At 47.0% G+C, this 24,141-nt stretch overlaps 1 protein-coding gene across 1 annotated transcript in view; it reads right to left on the bottom strand.

Moving 5' to 3' along the window:
* Window positions 1-3,105: 3,105 nt before the first annotated feature.
* Window positions 3,106-24,141, bottom strand: part of LOC149435975 (NACHT, LRR and PYD domains-containing protein 1b allele 3-like) — a 49,095-nt gene continuing 28,059 nt past the window's right edge. The window contains exons 6-8 of the mRNA XM_089662192.1: window positions 20,737-20,878; window positions 5,919-5,957; window positions 3,106-3,385 (exon numbers count right to left, since the gene is read on the bottom strand). Of these exons, the coding sequence (XP_089518318.1) occupies window positions 3,114-3,385; window positions 5,919-5,957; window positions 20,737-20,878 (453 nt within the window). The 3' untranslated portion in view covers window positions 3,106-3,113. The remainder of the gene's footprint in view (window positions 3,386-5,918; window positions 5,958-20,736; window positions 20,879-24,141) is intronic.

Below are 24,141 nucleotides of genomic sequence, written 5' to 3'. Positions count from 1 at the left end.
GGAGAAGGATGAGAAGAAGGAGAAGGATGAGAAGAAGGAGAAGGATGAGAAGAAGGAGAAGGAGAAGGAGAAGGATGAGAAGAAGGAGAAGGAGAAGGATGAGAAGAAGGAGAAGGAGAAGGATGAGAAGAAGGAGAAGGAGAAGGATGAGAAGAAGGAGAAGGATGAGAAGAAGGAGAAGGAGAAGGATGAGAAGAAGGAGAAGGAGAAGGATGAGAAGAAGGAGAAGGAGAAGGATGAGAAGAAGGAGAAGGAGAAGGATGAGAAGAAGAAGGATGAGAAGAAGGAGAAGGAGAAGGAGAAGGATGAGAAGAAGGAGAAGGATGAGAAGAAGGAGAAGGAGAAGGAGAAGGATGAGAAGAAGGAGAAGGAGAAGGATGAGAAGAAGGAGAAGGATGAGAAGAAGGAGAAGGATGAGAAGAAGGAGAAGGAGAAGGATGAGGAGAAGGAGAAGGATGAGAAGGAGAAGGAGAAGGATGAGAAGAAGGAGAAGGATGAGGAGAAGGAGAAGGATGAGAAGAAGGAGAAGGATGAGAAGAAGGAGAAGGAGAAGGGTGAGAAGAAGGAGAAGGAGAAGGATGAGAAGAAGGAGAAGGATGAGAAGATGGAGAAGGAGAAGGATGAGAAGAAGGAGAAGGAGAAGGATGAGAAGAAGGAGAAGGAGAAGGATGAGGAGAAGGATGAGAAGAAGGAGAAGGATGAGAAGAAGGAGAAGGAGAAGGATGAGAAGAAGGAGAAGGATGAGAAGAAGGAGAAGGATGAGAAGAAGGAGAAGGAGAAGGATGAGAAGAAGGAGAAGGATGAGAAGAAGGAGAAGGATGAGAAGAAGGAGAAGGAGAAGGATGAGAAGAAGGAGAAGGATGAGAAGAAGGAGAAGGAGAAGGATGAGAAGAAGGAGAAGGATGAGAAGAAGGAGAAGGAGAAGGATGAGAAGAAGGAGAAGGATGAGAAGAAGGAGAAGGATGAGAAGAAGGAGAAGGATGAGAAGAAGGAGAAGGAGAAGGAGGAGTAGAAGCAGAAGAAGAAGGATGAGAAGAAGGAAAAGGAGAAGGATGAGAAGATGGAGAAGGAGAAGGATGAGAAGAAGGAGAAGGATGAGAAGAAGGAGAAGGAGAAGGATGAGAAGAAGGAGAAGGATGAGAAGAAGGATGAGAAGAAGGAGAAGGATGAGAAGAAGGAGAAGGATGAGAAGAAGGAGAAGGATGAGAAGAAGGAGAAGGATGAGAAGAAGGATGAGAAGAAGGATGAGAAGAAGGAGAAGGATGAGAAGAAGGACAGTTCTGTGACAGTTTCTGTCTATTTCTGACAGTTCTGGGACATTCACTCCATACAGCGGTTTCAACCGCTGTATGGAGGGAATGTCATAGAACTGTCAGAAATAGACTATTTATGACAGTTCTGGGACATTCCTTCCATACAGCGGTTGAAACATTGTATCTATTTGTTTCCATAAATGGATCCATTTATGGAAACAAATAGATACAATGTTTCAACCGCTGTATGGAAGGACAGTCCCAGAACTGTCATTAATAGTCTATTTCTGACAGTTCTATGACATTCCCTCCATACAGCGGTTGAAACCGCTGTATGGAGTGATTGTCCCAGAACTGTCATAAATAGTCTATTTCTGACAGTTCTGGAACATTCACTCCATACAGCTGTTTCAACCGCTGTATGGAGGGAATGTCATAGAACTGTCAGAAATAGACTATTAATGACAGTTCTGGGACTGTCCTTCCATACAGCGGTTGAAACATTGTATCTATTTGTTTCCATAAATGGATCCATTTATGGAAACAAATAGATACAATGTTTCAACCGCTGTATGGAAGGACAGTCCCAGAACTGTCATTAATAGTCTATTTCTGACAGTTCTATGACATTCCCTCCATACAGCGGTTGAAACCGCTGTATGGAGTGAATGTCCCAGAACTGTCAGAAATAGTCTATTTATGACAGTTCTGGGACATTCCCTCCATACAGCGGTTTCCGGCAAAAAGTGTATGTGCAGAGTTTTTTTCTATTCTGCAGATACACTTAGAGGAGCTCTGCAGATACACTTAGAGGAGCTCTGCACATACACTTTTTGCCGGCTTGGAATTATTCTTATTTTCATCCTACTTCTTCTTCTTCTTCTTCTTCTTCATCCTCATCCTCATCCTCTTCTTCTTCTTCTGAGGATGAGGATGAGGATGAAGAAGAAGAAGAAGAAGAAGAAGAAGTAGGATGAAAATAAGATTAATTCCAAGCCGGCAAAAAGTGTATGTGCAGAGCTCCTCTAAGTGTATCTGCAGAGCTCCTCTAAGTGTATCTGCAGAATAGAGGAGCTCTGCACATACACTTTTTGCCGGCTTGCAATTATTCTTATTTTCATCCTACTTCTTCTTCTTCTTCTTCTTCTTCATCCTCTTCTTCTTCTTCTGACGATGAGGATGAAGAAGAAGAAGAAGAAGAAGAAGTAGGATGAAAATAAGATTAATTCCAAACAGGCAAAAAGTGTATCTGCAGAGCTCCTCTAAGTGTATCTGCAGAATAGAGGAACTCTGCACATACACTTTTTGCCGGCTTGGAATTATTCTTCTTTTCATCCTACTTCTTCTTCTTCTTCTTCATCCTCATCCTCAGAAGAAGAGGATGAGGATGAAGAAGAAGAAGAAGAAGAAGTAGGATGAAAAGAAGAATAATTCCAAGCCGGCAAAAAGTGTATGTGCAGAGTTCCTCTATTTCTGACAGTTCTCTCACAGCTTCTTCACATGTACAGCGGTTGAAACATCTGTATCCTAAATGTAAACTAATAGATACAATGTTTCAACCGCTAAACATGTGTTCCTTCTGTCAGAGAACTGTCAGAAATAGCGGAGCTCACTGCAGGGACACTTTTGCCGGCTGATCGGGAAATCTTCGATTCGCGCACCCGAAGTAGGCAAAATTTCGGTTTCGACGCGAATCGAATATTTCCTGAAATTCGACTCGAATTCCGGTTCGCCTGGTTCGATTCGCTCATCTCTAAACTCAACATTCACAAAAGATTAGAGATTACAGACAGAAACCACAGAGATTATACCATTTCTTCCCCAAAGATGGCCATTCTCATATAATGCTACATCATGTGTTTATCTTTTAGCCTCCAGATCCTTGATGACCCCAGCATTGTGTTTCTTGAGGACCTCATAGAAGGAATCCTTTTCTTTCTTTCCCAAGCGACTCACATAATCGTAGATCGTCCTCATCTTGTCCTGTGGGGTTGACCTGCTGCTTACGTTATCGCATTCTTCACGTGCTAAGATTTTTTTACTAAGCAGGTCGTCTATGACTGAGTCAGTAGAAACTATTCTTTGTATGAGGGCCGCTCTGTGCTTCATCACAAAATGTTCGCCAGATTCACCTGTGTGAATAAAAAGATATTTTTTTTATAAATTGTTTTTTTGTTTTTTTTTAAATGGCGTGTAGGTATCTGAGACATTTGCTGAATTTTCACCTAAATGTTGGGATGTGAAATCTCTTAGTTTGGGTCATTTTTGCAGTGATTATTCTTAAAGAAGAAGGTAGACATAGTTGCTTTTTTCCGTTGCTGGACCTTTATCTCGTTGCACGGCTAACAGACAGGGTTTAATTAAAAAGAAGGACCTTTGCATAGGAAGCTTAAGAGCCACATTTTTTTAATGAGTGAGTTGCAGGCAGGTCCAGTCTGCTTTCTCCGCTGCAGGTGGAACTCAACACTGCAACAGGAGAGGAGGTCCAGAAGAACTTAGTTTCTCTATGGTTTCCTGGGTCATTGGGGGTCATTGCATTTCATGCTGGCACCCCATGAGACTTTTGCGGCCATCTTGGGTCAGGCTGTGTCTATTTAAAACCCTGTCTCCCAGGTTTGGTGCGCATTTTTGCTTGTAGCCTGAGAAGGAACGGGATAACCCATCTGGCAGGATAAGTGCATACTGTCAGAGAAGTGCAGGGATATGCCATCCTATGTGGAAGCCTCCCCACTTGAGTATGGACCAGCCAGGCCGCATTCCACCCTCGAGACAGACACTGTCTGCACACCTGAGGCCTGCTTTTACTGACACACTGCTGTTGCATGCTGTGAGTGTTCCTGGTTGGGTTGCCTTCCTGCCAGGTCTGTTGTGTATTACCGAACGTTCATTACAAAATATATTTCCATTTCTCTTCACTGGAAGTGTTTTCTGCCACCACACCACGATGCACCTACCCACAGAGTTTTCAAAGTAGTAACTTGATTTGGAGATATGGGCAAAAGCCCTGTTTATTCATTTTAAGGGTGAGTTTTAACCGTTTCAATACCGGGCAATTTTACACCTTCCTGCCCAGGCCATTTTTCAGGTTTCAGCGCTCTCACACTTTGAATGACAATTGCGCGGTCATACTGTACCCAAACTAAAATTTTATCATTTTCTTCACACAACTAGAGCTTTCTTTTGGTGGTATTTAATCACCGCTGGGGTTTTTATTTTTTGCTAAATTAACAAAAAAAAGACCAAAAATTTTGAAAAAAAAACACATTTTTCTTTGTTTCTGTTATAAAAGTTTACAAATAAATAATTGTTCTTCATAAATTTAGGCCGAGATGTATTCTGCTACATGTCTTTGGTGAAAATAACCCAAATTAGGATGTATTTTTTAGCTTGTAGGAAAGTTATAGAGTTCACAAACTATGGTATAGATCTGATTATTGATCAATCCTGAAGTACTGACTGCCAATCTAATTTCTTGAGGTCCAAGAATGTCAGAACAGTACAGATATCCCCAAATGACCCCTTTTTGCAGAGTAGACAGTCCGACGTACTTCATAAGAGGAATGGCAAGTTTTTTGAAGTTGTATTTTTTTGTCATAATTTTTCGGAAAATGAAAAAATTAAAAAAATTATTTTCACTATTTTTTTTTTACATACTGTCACCAGTGCAGTACAGCGTCATCATATAACTGGCATGGCGGTGAACAGGGACACTGACTGGTGACAGTATGAAAAAAAATATATATATATATATATTTTTTTTTTATTATATTTGAATTTTTTATTACATTTTTTTTTATTTTTTTATTTTTTTTCATATTTTACTATGACCAAAGTAGTACAATGTTACCATAGTAACATTGTACTACTTTGGGGAAGTGATCAGTATTTTTTTTTTTTTTTTTTTCACACAATTTGCTTATAGCAAAGAATTACTTTGCTATAAGCAAGCATTTACCTGAATTAAATCAATTCATTCAGCTTTTTTTTTTTTTTTTTTTTTGTGCTTAGCTGTGATTTGGTCACAGCTAATCACATGACATGTGCATGTGATTAGCTGTGACCATTCACAGCTAGGCACTAGTATACAATGGATGGCATCATGAATGAAGCCATCCATTGTATACAACTGTCATGTGACCTGCTGTGATTGGTCACAGCAGGTCACATGGTACCAGCAACGGGAGCCGGTACTCGGATCTGTCATCTGCCGTGTCCGAGGTGCACGGCCGGTGACAGATCGCACTGCTGCGCCGCTCTGCATTAGCGCAAACTGCGCATGTGCGGGAGCACGCCAAATGGCGTGCACATGGAGTGCAGAGACACTTTTGAAGCCGCCAAACGGCCATTGGCCGGGCGGCTAATGGTTAATGAATGGTCAACTTTAAGAAGTGATATATACAAACATATCATTAGAGACTTCAGGAACTTATATATACAGTCTGGAGGAAAGAAGGAAAAGGGGGGACATGGCTGAAAAGTGAGACAATCAACAGTAAGTGAAAACATGTTTGGTATAAACATAGGTCTTTTAGCAGAAAAAGGTAAATAAAAAACCATTAAGACAGACACGATGGACCATTTGGTTTTTTTCTGCCATCTTTCTTATATGTTCTAATGTTTATTATTTTCAGCCCAATTGCTGTGACAATGGAAGTTCCAACATACCGGTCTGTTTCACCATCTCTGACTGGTCTTCCAAATCAGCTGAAAATATAAGGTTACATTATTATCAGGCAGTATTTATAGCTTCCTATCAATTATTTCATGCACACATGTACAGGAACAATGGAATCATTCCTAATAAAAAGTACAGTGCCTTGAAAAGTCTTCCTCTCCCTTGAAATGTTCCCCATGTTGTCATGTTACAACTAGAGATGAGCGAATCGAACTTGGCGAAGTGGAATTCGTTTTGAATATTAGGAAAAATTTTTCCTAAAATGGCAGCGACATGTGTGGCGACGGAGCGGGGATCTCTGGGAAGGCGCGCAGACAAGGCGCGCTGACCCATAATGCATTCATTCATGACATGTGATCGCATTAGCCAATCAGCAGCCAGCCAGCCAGCACTGTGTAATGGTGGAGCTATAAATTGCGGCCATCTTACAATTCTCCATTTGCCTCCAGTCATTCAAGAGAGACAGACCTCTCTGTATTAGGGACAGAGTTAGGGCCACAGATACTTTAGGGACACAGAATCGTTACTTAGGGACACAGAATTGTTACTCAGGGACACAGAACTGTTACTCAGGGACAGACACAGAATTGTTACTGAGGGACACAGAATTGTTACTGAGGGACACAGAATTGTTACTCAGGGACAGACACAGAATTGTTACTGAGGGACACAGAACTGTTACTCAGGGACACAGAACTGTTACTCAGGGACACAGAACTGTTACTCAGGGACACAGAACTGTTACTCAGGGAAAGACACAGAATTGTTACTGAGGGACACAGAATTGTTACTGAGGGACACAGAATTGTTACTGAGGGACACAGAATTGTTACTCAGGGACAGACACAGAATTGTTACTGAGGGACACAGAACTGTTACTCAGGGACACAGAACTGTTACTCAGGGACACAGAACTGTTACTCAGGGACAGACACAGAATTGTTACTGAGGGACACAGAATTGTTACTGAGGGACACAGAACTGTTACTCAGGGACACAGAACTGTTACTCAGGGACACAGAACTGTTACTCAGGGACAGACACAGAATTGTTACTGAGGGACACAGAATTGTTACTGAGGGACACAGAATTGTTACTGAGGGACACAGAATTGTTACTCAGGGACAGACACAGAACTGTTACTCAGGGACACAGAACTGTTACTCAGGGACACAGAACTGTTACTCATGGACACAGAATTGTTACTCAGGGACAGACACAGAATTGTTACTGAGGGACACAGAATTGTTACTGAGGGACACAGAATTGTTACTCAGGGACAGACACAGAATTGTTACTGAGGGACACAGAATTGTTACTGAGGGACACAGAACTGTTACTCAGGGACACAGAACTGTTACTCAGGGACAGACACAGAATTGTTACTGAGGGACACAGAATTGTTACTGAGGGACACAGAATTGTTACTGAGGGACAGACACAGAATTGTTACTGAGGGACACAGAACTGTTACTCAGGGACACAGAACTGTTACTCAGGGACACAGAACTGTTACTCAGGGACAGACACAGAATTGTTACTGAGGGACACAGAATTGTTACTGAGGGACACAGAATTGTTACTGAGGGACACAGAACTGTTACTCAGGGACACAGAACTGTTACTCAGGGACACAGAACTGTTACTCAGGGACAGACACAGAATTGTTACTGAGGGACACAGAATTGTTACTGAGGGACACAGAATTGTTACTGAGGGACACAGAATTGTTACTCAGGGACAGACACAGAACTGTTACTCAGGGACACAGAACTGTTACTCAGGGACACAGAACTGTTACTCATGGACACAGAATTGTTACTCAGGGACAGACACAGAATTGTTACTGAGGGACACAGGTTTGTTACTGAGGGACACAGAATTGTTACTGAGGGACACAGAATTGTTACTCAGGGACAGACACAGAATTGTTACTGAGGGACACAGAATTGTTACTGAGGGACACAGAATTGTTACTCAGGGACAGACACAGAATTGTTACTGAGGGACACAGAACTGTTACTCAGGGACACAGAACTGTTACTCAGGGAAAAAGAACTGTTACTCAGGGACAGACACAGAATTGTTACTGAGGGACACAGAATTGTTACTGAGGGACACAGAATTGTTACTGAGGGACACAGAACTGTTACTCAGGGACACAGAACTGTTACTCAGGGACACAGAACTGTTACTCAGGGACAGACACAGAATTGTTACTGAGGGACACAGAATTGTTACTGAGGGACACAGAATTGTTACTGAGGGACACAGAATTGTTACTCAGGGACAGACACAGAACTGTTACTCAGGGACACAGAACTGTTACTCAGGGACACAGAACTGTTACTCAGGGACACAGAACTGTTACTCAGGGACAGACACAGAATTGTTACTGAGGGACACAGAATTGTTACTGAGGGACACAGAATTGTTACTCAGGGACAGACACAGAACTGTTACTCAGGGACACAGAACTGTTACTCAGGGACACAGAACTGTTACTCAGGGACACAGAACTGTTACTCAGGGACAGACACAGAATTGTTACTGAGGGACACAGAATTGTTACTGAGGGACACAGAATTGTTACTCAGGGACAGACACAGAATTGTTACTGAGGGACACAGAATTGTTACTGAGGGACACAGAATTGTTACTGAGGGACACAGAATTGTTACTCAGGGACAGAAACAGAACTGTTACTCAGGGACACAGAACTGTTACTCAGGGACACAGAACTGTTACTCAGGGACAGACACAGAATTGTTACTGAGGGACACATAATTGTTACTGAGGGACACATAATTGTTACTGAGGGACACAGAACTGTTACTCAGGGACACAGAACTGTTACTCAGGGACACAGAACTGTTACTCAGGGACAGACACAGAATTGTTACTGAGGGACACAGAACTGTTACTGAGGGACACAGAACTGTTACTCAGGGACACAGAACTGTTACTCAGGGACACAGAATTGTTACTCAGGGACACAGAACTGTTACTCAGGGACACAGAATTGTTACTCAGGGACAGACACAGAATTGTTACTCAGGGACACACAATTGTTACTCAGGGACACAAAATTGTTACTCAGGGACACAGAACTGTTACTCAGGGACACAGAATCGTTACTCAGGGACACAGAATCATTGAATTAAAGAGTATGTCAGACAACACGCAGAGGAGTGGCAGAGGAGGCAATATTTCAGGAGCGAGCAGACGTGGCAGCAGAGGAAGGGGTCGAGGCAGCACTAGTCGCAGCCAGAGGCCAGTGCTCCCAGTGTCATCCAGCGGTCGTGTCTCCACCGACAACCCTGCCGTCATCGATTGGTTGGCTCGGTCGTCTTCCTCTTCCCAGGTCACCTCTGACACCTACAGCCAATGGTCAGTGGGTACGTCAGACACAACCGTTAGTTGGCATGGCCCGGGAGCAAGCCCACTGAAATCACGTGTCCTCTACCTGCCTCTGTCCTTTGGTTTTCCCTCACCAAGCGAAGTATCGCATGCTGTGGGCTCAGCCCCACTGTACAGTGAGGAAGAGCTAACAGAGAACGGTCAGGAATGGGGGGAGACATCCGCCTCTTCAGCAGCCAGGCGAAGAAGTACTGGCGAGGAGAGTGGCTCGGTAGCCGGTCTAGAGACAGGTCTGTCTCCTGACCCACACGCAGCCGAGGGGGCTAGTAGTGAGGCGGAGACCCTAATTGATGATGATGAGGCTGATTGCACTTGGCAGCCTCGTCGTCATCAGGCTATTGCTTCCGCATCATCAGGAGAAGAGGGTGCCAGCTTGGCAGCGAGCAAAACAGTCGGTGGGTTGCCCAGGAGGCAGCAGGGTCGCAGCAGTGTCAGTGGAGGCAAACGGCCACGGAGTAGAGCACCAGCTCCACTGCTGGTGGGTTCCATTTTGTCATAGGGTGCTGGCAGATTACGGGCCTCCCATTGCTGCTGCCAGGCCCGTAATCTGCCATGGGTCCCTGTACCGCCTCCTCACGCTGCTGCCAGGTCCACAGTGTGTCATGGGTCCCTGTACGGCCTCCCATTGCTGCTGTCTCCATCGCCACAGTCTGCCATGTGCCACTTTCAGGTCTCCTCACACTGCTGGTGGGTTCCATTTTGTCATAGGGTGCTGGCAGATTACGGGCCTCCCATTGCTGCTGCCAGGCCCCTATTCTGCCATGGGCCCCTGTACCGCCTCCTCATGCTGCTGCCAGGTCCAGAGTGTGTCATGGGTCCCTGTACGGCCTCCCATTGCTGCTGTCTCCATCGCCACACTCTGCCATGTGCCACTTTCAGGTCTCCTCACACTGCTGCTGGGTTCCATTTTGTCATAGGGTGCTGGCAGATTACGGGCCTCCCATTGCTGCTGCCAGGCCCCTAATCTGCCATGGGCCCCTGTACCGCCTCCTCACGCTGCTGCCAGGTCCACAGTGTGTCATAGGTCCCTGTTCGGCCTCCCATTGCTGCTGTCTTTATCGCCACACTCTGCCATGTGCCACTTTCAGGTCTCCTCACACTGCTGCTGGGTTCCATTTTGTCATAGGGTGCTGGCAGATTACGGGCCTCCCATTGCTGCTGCCAGGCCCCTAATCTGCCATGGGCCCCTGTACCGCCTCCTCATGCTGCTGCCAGGTCCAGAGTGTGTCATGGGTCCCTGTACGGCCTCCCATTGCTGCTGTCTCCATCGCCACACTCTGCCATGTGCCACTTTCAGGTCTCCTCACACTGCTGCTGGGTTCCATTTTGTCATAGGGTGCTGGCAGATTACGGGCCTCCCATTGCTGCTGCCAGGCCATAATCTGCCATGGGCCCCTGTACCGCCTCCTCATGCTGCTGCCAGGTCCAGAGTGTGTCATGGGTCCCTGTACGGCCTCCCATTGCTGCTGTCTCCATCGCCACACTCTGCCATGTGCCACTTTCAGGTCTCCTCACACTGCTGGTGGGTTCCATTTTGTCATAGGGTGCTGGCAGATTACGGGCCTCCCATTGCAGCTGCCAGGCCCCTAATCTGCCATGGGCCCCTGTACCGCCTCCTCATGCTGCTGCCAGGTCCACAGTGTGTCATGGGTCCCTATTCGGCCTCCCATTGCTGCTGTCTCCATCGCCACACTCTGCCATGTGCCACTTTCAGGTCTCCTCACACTGCTGGTGGGTTCCATTTTGTCATAGGGTGCTGGCAGATTACGGGCCTCCCAATGCTGCTGCCAGGCCCCTAATCTGCCATGGGCCCCTGTACCGCCTCCTCACGCTGCTGCCAGGTCCAGAGTGTGTCATGGGTCCCTGTACGGCCTCCCATTGCTGCCGTCTCCATCGCCACACTCTGCCATGTGCCACTTTCAGGTCTCCTCACACTGCTGCTGGGTTCCATTTTGTCATAGGGTGCTGGCAGATTACGGGCCTCCCATTGCTGCTGCCAGGCCCCTAATCTGCCATGGGCCCCTGTACCGCCTCCTCACGCTGCTGCCAGGTCCAGAGTGTGTCATGGGTCCCTGTACGGCCTCCCATTGCTGCTGTCTCCATCGCCACACTCTGCCATGTGCCACTTTCAGGTCTCCTCACACTGCTGGTGGGTTCCATTTTGTCATAGGGTGCTGGCAGATTACGGGCCTCCCATTGCTGCTGCCAGGCCCGTAATCTGCCATGGGCCCCCCTACCGCCTCCTCATGCTGCTGCCAGGCCCGTAATCTGTCATGGGCCCCTGTACCGCCTCCTCATGCTGCTGCCAGGTCCAGAGTGTGTCATGGGTCCCTGTACCGCCTCCTCATGCTGCTGCCAGGCCCGTAATCTGCCATGGGCCCCCGTACCGACTCCTCATGCTGCTGCCAGGCCCGTAATCTGTCATGGGCCCCTGTACCGCCTCCTCATGCTGCTGCCAGGTCCAGAGTGTGTCATGGGTCCCTGTACGGCCTCCCATTGCTGCTGCCAGGCCCGTAATCTGCCATGGGCCCCCGTACCGACTCCTCATGCTGCTGCCGGGCCCGTAATCTGTCATGGGCCCCTGTACCGCCTCCTCATGCTGCTGCCAGGTCCAGAGTGTGTCATGGGTCCCTGTACGGCCTCCCATTGCTGCTGCCAGGCCCGTAATCTGCCATGGGCCCCCGTACCGACTCCTCATGCTGCTGCCAGGCCCGTAATCTGTCATGGGCCCCTGTACCGCCTCCTCATGCTGCTGCCAGGTCCAGAGTGTGTCATGGGTCCCTGTACCGCCTCCTCATGCTGCTGCCAGGCCCGTAATCTGCCATGGGCCCCCGTACCGACTCCTCATGCTGCTGCCAGGCCCGTAATCTGTCATGGGCCCCTGTACCGCCTCCTCATGCTGCTGCCAGGTCCAGAGTGTGTCATGGGTCCCTGTACGGCCTCCCATTGCTGCTGTCTCCATCGCCACACTCTGCCATGTGCCAATTTCAGGTCTCCTCACACTGCTGCTGGGTTCCATTTTGTCATAGGGTGCTGGCAGATTACGGGCCTCCCATTGCTGCTGCCAGGCCCCTAATCTGCCATGGGCCCCTGTACCGCCTCCTCATGCTGCTGCCAGGTCCACAGTGTGTCATGGGTCCCTGTACGGCCTCCCATTGCTACTGTCTCCATCGCCACACTCTGCCATGTGCCACTTTCAGGTCTCCTCACACTGCTGCTGGGTTCCATTTTGTCATAGGGTGCTGGCAGATTACGGGCCTCCCATTGCTGCTGCCAGGCCCCTAATCTGCCATGGGCCCCTGTACCGCCTCCTTATGCTGCTGCCAGGTCCACAGTGTGTCATGGGTCCCTGTACGGCCTCCCATTGCTGCTGTCTCCATCGCCACACTCTGCCATGTGCCACTTTCAGGTCTCCTCACACTGCTGGTGGGTTCCATTTTGTCATAGGGTACTGGCAGATTACGGGCCTCCCATTGCTGCTGCCAGGCCCCTAATCTGCCATGGGCCCCTGTACCGCCTCCTCACGCTGCTGCCAGGTCCACAGTGTGGTATGGGTCCCTGTACGGCCTCCCATTGCTACTGTCTCCATCGCCACACTCTGCCATGTGCCACTTTCAGGTCTCCTCACACTGCTGCTGGGTTCCATTTTGTCATAGGGTGCTGTATGGCCTCCCATTGCTGCTGCCAGGCCCCTAATCTGCCATGGGCCCCCCTACCGCCTCCTCATGCTGCTGCCAGGCCCGTAATCTGTCATGGGCCCCTGTACCGCCTCCTCATGCTGCTGCCAGGTCCAGAGTGTGTCATGGGTCCCTGTACCGCCTCATGCTGCTGCCAGGCCCGTAATCTGCCATGGGCCCCCGTACCGACTCCTCATGCTGCTGCCAGGCCCGTAATCTGTCATGGGCCCCTGTACCGCCTCCTCATGTTGCTGCCAGGTCCAGAGTGTGTCATGGGTCCCTGTACCGCATCCTCATGCTGCTGCCAGGCCCGTAATCTGCCATGGGCCCCCGTACCGACTCCTCATGCTGCTGCCAGGCCCGTAATCTGTCATGGGCCCCTGTACCGCGTCCTCATGCTGCTGCCAGGTCCAGAGTGTGTCATGGGTCCCTGTACGGCCTCCCATTGCTGCTGTCTCCATCGCCACACTCTGCCATGTGCCACTTTCAGGTCTCCTCACACTGCTGCTGGGTTCCATTTTGTCATATGGTGCTGGCAGATTACGGGCCTCCCATTGCTGCTGCCAGGCCCGTAATCTGCCATGGGCCCCTGTACCGCCTCCTCATGCTGCTGCCAGGTCCAGAGTGTGTCATAGGTCCCTGTACGGCCTCCCATTGCTGCTGCCAGGCCCGTAATCTGCCATGGGCCCCCGTACCGACTCCTCATGCTGCTGCCAAGCCCGTAATCTGTCATGGGCCCCTGTACCGCCTCCTCATGCTGCTGCCAGGTCCAGAGTGTGTCATGGGTCCCTGTACCGCCTCCTCATGCTGCTGCCAGGCCCGTAATCTGCCATGGGCCCCCGTACCGACTCCTCATGCTGCTGCCAGGCCCGTAATCTGTCATGGGCCCCTGTACCGCGTCCTCATGCTGCTGCCAGGTCCAGAGTGTGTCATGGGTCCCTGTACGGCCTCCCATTGCTGCTGTCTCCATCGCCACACTCTGCCATGTGCCACTTTCAGGTCTCCTCACACTCCTGCTGGGTTCCATTTTGTCATACGGTGCTGGCAGATTACGGGCCTCCCATTGCTGCTGCCAGGCCCGTAATCTGCCATGGGCCCTTGTACCGCCTCCTCATGCTGCTGCCAGGTCCAGAGTGTGTCATGGGTCCCTGTACGGCCTCCCATTGCTGCTGCCAGGCCCGTAATCTGCCATGGGCCCCCGTACCGACTCCTCATGCTGCTGCCAGGCCCGTAATCTGTCATGGGCCCCTGTACCGCCTCCTCATGCTGCTGCCAGGTCCAGAGTGTGTCATGGGTCCCTGTACGGCCTCCCATTGCTGCTGCCAGGCCCGTAATCTGCAATGGGCCCCCGTACCGACTCCTCATGCTGCTGCCAGGCCCGTAATCTGTCATGGGCCCCTGTACCGCCTCCTCATGCTGCTGCCAGGTCCAGAGTGTGTCATGGGTCCCTGTACCGCCTCCTCATGCTGCTGCCAGGCCCGTAATCTGCCATGGGCCCCCGTACCGACTCCTCATGCTGCTGCCAGGCCCGTAATCTGTCATGGGCCCCTGTACCGCCTCCTCACGCTGCTGCCAGGTCCAGAGTGTGTCGTGGGTCCCTGTACGGCCTCCCATTGCTGCTGTCTCCATCGCCACACTCTGCCATGTGCCACTTTCAGGTCTCCTCACACTGCTGCTGGGTTCCATTTTGTCATAGGGTGCTGGCAGATTACGGGCCTCCCATTGCTGCTGCCAGGCCCCTAATCTGCCATGGGCCCCTGTACCGCCTCCTCATGCTGCTGCCAGGTCCACAGTGTGTCATGGGTCCCTGTACGGCCTCCCATTGCTGCTGTCTCCATCGCCACACTCTGCCATGTGCCACTTTCAGGTCTCCTCACACTGCTGATGGGTTCCATTTTGTCATAGGGTGCTGTATGGCCTCCCATTGCTGCTGCCTCCACCGCCACACTGTGGCTCCACACTCTGGTTTTGGCCCCGTGACTGCCCAAATGAGTGAAGTGTGCGGTGATTCTAAGATCGACGGCACTCATCTGCATGTCATACTGACTGACAGTATTATTTCTCTTCCCCAGCAGACTCCAAGGGCATTTAAATTAAAGGTACTGTGTTCTGCACTAATATAAAGGCTCTCTGAAGCCTAGAAACACCCTTTTTATAAGTTAAATTTGCAGCGAATATATTCGACTCGAATCAAATTTTTTCCACAAATTCGCCGAATCAGTTGAATCGAATTTTTGAATAATTCGCTCATCTCTAGTTACAATCAAAAACGTCAATGTATTTTATTGGGATTCAATGTGATATACCAACACAAAGTGGCACATTGTGAAGTGGAAGAAAAATAAGAAATAGTTTTCAAAATTTTTTACAAATAAATATCTGAAAAATGTGGTGTGCATTTGTATTCAGCCCCCTTTACTCTGATACCCCTAACTAAAATCTAGTGGAACCAATTGTCTTCAGATGTCACCTAATTAGTAAATAGAGTCCCCCTGTGTGTCATGTGATCTCAGTATAAATCCCGCTGTTCTGTGAAGTCATCAGAGGTGGTTTGTTAGAGAACATTAGTGAACAAACAGCATCATGAAGGCCAAGGAACACACCAGACAGGTCAGGGATAAAGCTGTGGAGAAGTTTAAAACAGGGTTAGGTTATAAAAACATATCCCAAGCTTTGACCATCTCACGGAGCACTGTTCAATCTATCATCCGAAAATGGAAAGAGTACGGCACAACTGCAACCCTACCAAGACATGGCCGTCCACCTAAACTGACAGACTGGGCAAGGAGAGCATTCATCAGAGAATTAGCCAAGAGGCCCATTAGAACTCTGGAGGAGCTGCAGAGATCACAGCTCAGGGGGGAGAATCTGTCCACAGGACAACTATTAGTCATGCACTCCACAAATCTGTCCTTTATGGAAGAGTATCAAGAAGAAAGTCATTGCTGGAAGAAAGCCATAAGAAGTCCTGTTTGCAGTTTTTGAGAAGCCATGTGGGGGACACAGCAAACATTTTGCTTTTAGGCCAAAAAGTTCAATTGTGGTCTCATCTGACCAGAGCCCCTTCTTCCACAATTGAACTTTTTGGCCTAAAAGCAAAATGTTATGTGTGGCAGAAAACTAACACTGCACATCACCCTGAACACACCATCCCCACTGTGAAACATGATGGTGGCAGCATCATGTTGTGGGGATGCTTTTCTTCAGCAGGGACAGGGAAACTGGTCAGAGTTGATGGGAAGATATATGGAGCTAAATACAGGGCAATCTTAGAAGAAAACCTGTTAGAGTCTGCATATCACGTAACTGGTGCTGGAGGCCAATGGAGAGAGGACGTCCCTTCCAGATTGCCCTGGAGATGGGACAGGAGTCAGGCCAAAAGTAGCATGGGTCGCCTGCAGGAGTGCCTGTAAAGATGATCTGACTGACAATACTTGTCAGAGGTACACTCAGGAGCACAGCTGATTCTCTGGAATGGTGTCTGCAGATAGGTGGTGCCTGTGAGAGCTAGGGTCTTCAGAGTAGCAGAGGAAAGCAGAGTAGTCAGTTCAGAGCCAGGGTCAGATGCCATGTGGGGATTAGAGCAGACATAGTCAGATGGATAGCTGGGGTCATACACAGGAGAGCAAGTGAGAATATCCATTAGTCAAGCCAAGGTCAGATCAGGAGTCAGGCAGAGAAGACATGTCCAGGAACAAGCCAAGTCAGTAACAGCAGATCACAATAGCAAGGGAACATGGGACAAAGGTACTGGGGAGTCAGAGATCAACCAGCAATTTGAGAGAGTGACGGGCTTCCTTATAAAGGCCATCTAGCACCAAACTGGACTAATGTGTGTGTAACTGTGCACCAGTGCGCATGTGTGTTCCTGCTTGCATCCATGCACCAATGCGCATAGATGTTCACCAGTGTGCATTTCTGCTGCCATGCAAAGTACTGGCAGGAATACCAGGTCTCTGAGTACCTCTGCTGTGGACAGAGCCCTGACACTACAAAAGACTTGAGACCGGGGCGGAGGTTCCCCTTCCAGCAGGACAACGACCCGAAACATCCAGCCAGAGCTACAATGGAATGGTTTAGATCAAAGCATCTTCATGTGTTAGAATGGCCCAGTCACAGTCCAGACTGAAATCCAATGGAGAATCTGTGGCCAGACCTGAAAATTGCTGTTCCCAGACGCTCTCCATCCAATCTGACAGAGCTTGAGGGATTCTGCAAAGAAGAATGGGCAGAAATGTCCCTCTCTAGATGTGCAAAGAGACATCCCCAAAAAGACTTGCAGCTGGAATTGCAGCCAAAGGGGGTCCTACAAAGTATTGACTCCGGGGGGCTGAATACAAATGCCGCCACACTTTTCACAGATTTATTTCTTAAAAATTTTGAAAACCATTTCTCATTTTCCTTCCACTTCACAATTATGTGCCACTTTGTGTCGGTCCATCATATAAATGTGAACTGCAGCGCTATTGATTGTCCAACACTACAGGTAACATTCTGAGTGAACAGGGAACACTTATCTGAGTGTCAATGGGTGGACCTAGTCTAACATCTGATATCATATTTGTGTTTTTATGAAGTGGGAGTAGAAGGAAGGCAGATATATTCAAACCATTTACTGCTTTGAACATCCTTATTGTTTGGAGTTCATGTGGGTTAGTTAGCCATAAGTCTCTGTGACTTGTGCCATACTAGCAAAGCACCTTACAAAGGCAGATGAAGAGAATTGCAACTTGAGTATCTCTATTGGTACACTTCAGGAAACAATATACAGTTGCAAGAAAAAGTATGTGAACCCCTTGGGATTACGTGGAGTTTTGCATGAATTGGGCATAAAATGTGCTCTGAACGTCATCTAAGTCACAACAATAGAAGAACACAGTCTGCTGAACATAATACTACACAAACATTAGATGTTGCCATGGTTTATTGCACATAACATGTAAACATTCACAGTGCAGGGAGGAAAAAGTATTTGAGGCCCTGGCTTAATGACTTCTCTCAGAGCTAATTGGAGCCAGGAGTGAGCCAACCTTGACTCCAATCAGTGTGATGATATTGGATGTGTTGCTGACAGCTGTCCTGCCCTTAAAAAACACACACCTGTTTTGGGTTTACTGGTTTCAAGAAGCACTGTCTGATGTGAACCATGCCACGCAGAAAAGAGCTCTCAGAAGACCTACCATCAAGAATTGTTGACTTGCATGAAGCTGGAAAGGGTTACAAAAGTATCTCCAAAAGCCTTGATGTTCATGTGTCCACGGTAAGACAGACTGTCTACAAATGGAGAAAGTTTAGCACTGTTGCTACTCTCCCTAGGCGTGGTCGTCCTGTAAAAATGACTGCAAGAGCACAGCGCAGAATGCTGCATGAGGTAAAGAAGAATCCCAGAGTGTCAGCTAAAGACCTACAGAAATCTCTGGCACATGCTAACAAAATTACTCCAGATCGTTGTGCAGGTCTGATCTGCAACTAAAGGAAACGTTTGGTTGAGGTTATTGCTGCCAAAGGAGGGTCAACCAGTTATTAAGTCCAAAGGTTCACATACTTTTTCCTCCATGCACTGTGAATGTTTACATGTTATGTGCAATTAAACCATGGCAACATCTAATGTTTGTGTAGTATTATGTTCAGCAGACTGTGTTCTTCTATTGTTGTGACTTAGATGATGTTCAGAGCACATTTTATGCCCAATTCATGCAAAACTCCACGTAATCCCAAGGGGTTCACATACTTTTTCTTGCAACTGTAGCAGAATAGTCCTCTCTGTCCTGTAAAGAGTTATTCTATTGGCCAGAGTCCATCATTATCTTCCCCTAGAGAAGACCTAGTCAGGTTGGGTTCTGTGGGAACCGTACAGCCTGATGCTGAGTTGACTTTTTGGCTGAGACAAGGAAAGAATACAAGTAAATCAAAGCACACACAGCCATTACGGGGGAGATAAAACTGTCCCTTACAACACTATAAAGTGTATGTCAAGCTAAAATCCTATTATTTTGGTTTTGGTTGGAGCGGCTAAGGTTTGGAACCTCTCCCTGGTTATTACTGCTTTACAGGACTCTGTTAGAAGGCCAGCTTGCCCTTATTTCCTGTCTGTTGAAACCATTATAAACAGGAAAGGAACTTAGGGAAAGTCTGTAATATTTTTGCGGTTTACTTCCTGTCTGGTAAAACATTGTCATCAGGATGGGAAGTGAGTGGAAACCTCTCTATATAGGATTTCCCCATTTCTCTTACTTGAACGAAATCTCAAAATCTTTTGGTTTCCCATCGCTTTCTGTCATGAGTCAATAGTAATCAGGATAGATAGAGAGGGTGAATGTCCCCACTAGAGACACAGACAGCAATAAAAACTTAACAAAGGGTTTAATCCTTCCATTATCCGAAACAAAAAAAATGTCATTATAGACACTTTGGGGTTGATTTACTAATACTGGAGAGTGCAAAATCTGGTGCAACTGTACTTGGTAGCCAATCAGCTTCTAAGTTATGGGCAGCACAGTAGCTAAATGGTTAGCATGTCTTTGGAGTGCGGGAGGTAACCGGAGTAGGGGCGGACTGATCATTTGGAAACTCGGGCACTGCCCGAGGGCCCAGGGTCAGTAGGGGGCCCCATGAGATGCCCCTGGTACCTTTTCATAGGCTTTTTTGAGTTTGGGCAAGGACACAGGAGCCCCATGATCCCCTATTTCCTGGGGGCCCCATGAGTTGTCAGTCCGCCCCTGAACTGGAGTACCCAGAGGAATCCCACGCAGGCAAAGGGAAAACATGCAAACTCCATGCAGGTGGTGCCATGGTTGGGATTCAAACCAATGACCCTAGTACTGCCAGGCGTAAGGGCTAACCATTTAGCCACTGTGCTGCCTGTGACGGGAGTGACTTTTGGGGGTGGGGGGACCTCTGTATCATCTCCCCAAATCATTATGTTTAACCCACCCTGTGCCTGTTTAAGGGTACAGGGTGTACATGTGAATGTCCCAGTATTGTGCATTTGTGTGTTGTCCTTTGTCTAGACCACATGGCTGTCCATTGTCTGTTTGCCATGTGCTACCCCCCATTGTGCTGTGTCTTCCTGTCCAGCCAACTATTATGGGATGTACTGTTTGTGTATTGGTGTGGGGGTTGGTCAATGTCCTTTGCCATGTGTTTCATCCCATTGTTCTGTGTCTTGATGGGATGGGGAGGGGTGATGATGTATTTCCTGTTCTTGGTTGTTTCCCCGCCCTCTGTATATATCCTGTTGTTTGTGTAAAATAAAGTAGAGTTGGCTTCCTGTTTAAGAAGAGCTGGGTGCTGTCTATTTCCTGAGGGATTTCAAGGGTGTGGTCCATGGATGGTGTTCGGACAGGGGAAGCTGCGGAATATACCCAAGTGTGGTCGGGTACCGGTTCCGTTACACTGCCCATCTTTCTTTCTCCTAAAGGGGCCTTATGTTAGCACCTGGCTACGCATACAAACTCAGGTAGTGCTGTGGTTGGAATTCAATCAGCCCACCTACTGCTGCTAGGCGGAAGTGCTAACCACTTAGCCAATGTGCTGCCCATATTATTTCACACATATTGCCAACTTATAGGTATTGTTGGTTACGTTTGCATGAATGTTGAGAAATTTGCAAAGTGATTATTTTTATAAATAAACCTCTTTAGGAGAAAATTAAAATTTCCCAGCACAAGAAGATGGGAAGACAAACTCTAGTCAGTTACTATAATAATACCTCTTGTTAGTGCCCCTGTCCAGATGGACTTCTGACCCTCAGCTGGAGCCAACTTCAGAGAAATCGATGTTGCACTTCCTCCTATATTGATTTCCGCAAAGGGGAGATCTTCTATAGCATTGTTCAGTTTAAACTTCAAAGACTAAAAAATATATAAAATGTTTAGTTTGTTATGGGGTCATCAACATTCTTATTCTTATTAATATTATTACATTCACAATACAAACATGGATGACGGGGCATTTCCTAAAGGTGACAACGGCATCTGCTTGAGCTAGCACCATTTAGGGGTGACAGAAATTTACGTACAAGTTATATTTTAAAAGAAAAGCGTGGGAATACAGAAGAATAAAAAATTATAACTAGATGGTTGCAGCACCAATCCCAGCTGCAGCTGTCCCCTGCCGGCTCTAACCTGAGAATTGAGCGATCAAACACTGCTGATCGCTCAGTTCTCCCACTCTGCTCTGAACAGAGAGCTTTGACTGTCAGTCCTTGGTTCTCTGCCCTGCCCTTCCCCTATGGAGGAGGTGGGAGGAGCTGAGCCAGCTGCCGGTCCAGGCATCTGGGTGGATGCAAACTGTAAAGTCGGGATTTTTGTCAAGCCTGGACAGGCTGAGTGACGGGTTTTAGCCCGCTGTTGGCTGGAAAAGGGGAACAGGAGTGCAGAACGAAGTGCACTCCTGTGATCCAGAGGCGGAGTACTGTACAGCCAAAAGAGCTTTAACAATACTGCTCCTTTTTTGCTACTGCGCATTTTTTTGCTACTCAGTCTGTGTTACGTTAACTGGCAATTGCGCGGTTGTGCAACGCTGTACCCAAATGAAATTAATATAATTTTTTTCACACAAATAGAGCTTTATTTTGGTGGTTGTTGATCACCACTGGGTTTTTCAGCTTGGATTCACACTGATGAGGCGCGTCATTTGCAGCGGTTTCTGTGCGAATTCCACAACGCATAACAATCGGACCCCTGCCGGTGTCTATGTTAACAACACCCTGAAATTGGTCCACAAAATGCGGTGTGATGTGCAGAATCAGATAGCATGGGTGTGAATACCCATGCAATTCAATCCTAGTGCGGACCAAAAAACAGGTCCTGCACCTTTTTGGTGCGAATGCAGCTGCGATTTGAGCCGTACAAAATATATGGCTCAAGTTGCACCGCACAGAACTCACATATGATTTGAACAGGAATGAGGTGCAGTTCCTGTATGAATCAGAGGTTGTATGCCGCACCGAGTGAACCCACATTAATTTTTTATTATATACACAAAAACAGACCAAAAATTTTCTAATTTCTGTTATAAAACATATTCAATAAAATCAAATGTCTTCACAAATCTATGTCAAAATGTATTCTACTACATGTCTTTGGTAAAAAAAAACATCCCAATAAGTGTACGTTAATTGGTTTGTGTGAAAGTTATAGCATCTACAAACCATGATATACCTACAGTACTGGAATGTATGCAGGTTTTACTTTCTCACTATCTGTCACATTTCTTGAGGTGCTAAAATACCAGGATAGTACAAACACCCCCCAAATGACCTCTTTTTGGAAAGGATATACCCTAAGGTATTTGCTGAGAGGCATGTTGAGTCCATGATGTACTAAGTTTTTACCACTTTTTTTTTTTATATTTCTCACACACAACATGGGTATACATGGAATTACATCCCAAAACACATTTTGCTTCTTCGGCTGAGTATAAGGATACCACAAGGGTGAGACTTTTTGGAAGCCTAGCCACATGTGGGGGCCCAAAACCAATGAGCACCTTCAGGCTTTTAAAGGGCATAACATCTTCATTTGATTTACTGACTATATATTAGCTTCATAGGCCCTAAAATGCCAGGATAGCACAAACACCCCCCAAATGAAGCCTCGTGGAAAGTAGACAGCCCAAGATATTTGTTAAAAGGCATGGTGAGTATTTTGCAGATCTCATTTGTTGCTACAGGTTTTTGGAAAATGAAGAAAGAAAACAAAAATGTGTTTTTTAATTTAATTTTATTTTTCAAAACCTTGTGACAAAAAATTAGATCTGCAAAATACTCACCATGTCTCTTATCAGGCATGGGCGTATGTATTCTGTGAGCGGCACCCTTCAGTGCTGCGCTGATTGGTGTTCCTGCAAAAAACAACTTTTTTTTTTACTTCTCAAAATGTGTCTCAGAATGTGATAGACAATTTCCTGACTACCTAACATCTTTAGAGACCCTATTTGTGCAAAATTGTGTAAACTGCTGTACTGTACTATGCTGTGTTTGTGGACGGGGTCTAACTGTAGGTGAAAAATGAAACATTAAAGTGGTTGTAAAGGCTAAAGGCTTTTTTACCGTCATGTATTCTATGCATGAAGGTCAAAAACCTTCTGTGTGCAGCATCCCCCCATCCTCTTATAATACTCACCTAAGCCCCCTCTCGATCCAGCGATGTGCACTAGAGTCTCGGCTATCCTGGGACTCCCTCTTCTCATTGGCAGAGACAGAATAGGGAGCCATTGGCTCCTGCTGTTGTAAATCACAGCAAGTGAACCACTGAGAAGAGAGGGGGGGGGGCACCACAGCTCCATGTGTAAATGGACACATGGGGCAGTAGGTGCCCCCATAGCAAGTGAACCGGGGGTGATAGCTCCTACCCACAGAGAAGGGGGAGGAAAAGAAAAACTAGCTAGCCAATTCATGACTAATTACTACCACGTTTTGCTAGAATGTAGAGAAAAAAAACAAGATATATATATATATATCCACATACTTTCACATGTGTAAATAAAAGTCTGTTTATCTTACGTTTCCCAATCTAGAACAAATAGAAATATAACAACTCAACTATTCCATTAACCTCCCTAGCGGTCTGATTATGTCAGTATTTCTGTGCTCAAAGCGGTACATTATTTTCAATGGAAATATGTTTTTTTTTATTGTAGGCCTGTAATTCTTAGGAATAACTCACTGAAATCTGTCTGAACAAGAGTCTAGTAAACATCCCGGGGAGGATAAAACTTGAAACACAAATTCATAAATTATAATATAATAAATAATCATAAAAATAATAATAATAATAATACATTTAATTCAATAACATAATCAAACCAAAAATACTGAAATGTGAAATATAGCGCCACGTTTGCACATCGCTGAGCTCAGTCGCAGAATCGATTTCAGTGTCTGATGAGGAATTTCCCCCACGAATCATTATCACTCAATTCTGCAAGTGGTTCTGATTTACTATCACTGTTCTCTAGCCGGTCTAAAACCGCGTCTGACCTAAAGGGACGCTTTTTGGACGCCATGGACGTTTCTCAGTTTCCAGGCAGAAAGAACAGTAATAATGCAGGCAGGGCGCCGGACAAAGCACTCGGGACACAATGTATGTGAAATGGTTTGATACAGGAATGG

The sequence above is a fragment of the Staurois parvus genome, unplaced genomic scaffold, assembly GCF_062004578.1.
Source record: "Staurois parvus isolate SC_StPar_1 unplaced genomic scaffold, SC_StPar_1.0 ptg001435l, whole genome shotgun sequence".
NCBI lineage: Eukaryota > Metazoa > Chordata > Amphibia > Anura > Ranidae > Staurois > Staurois parvus.
This window is presented reverse-complemented; position numbering and strand designations above follow the sequence as displayed.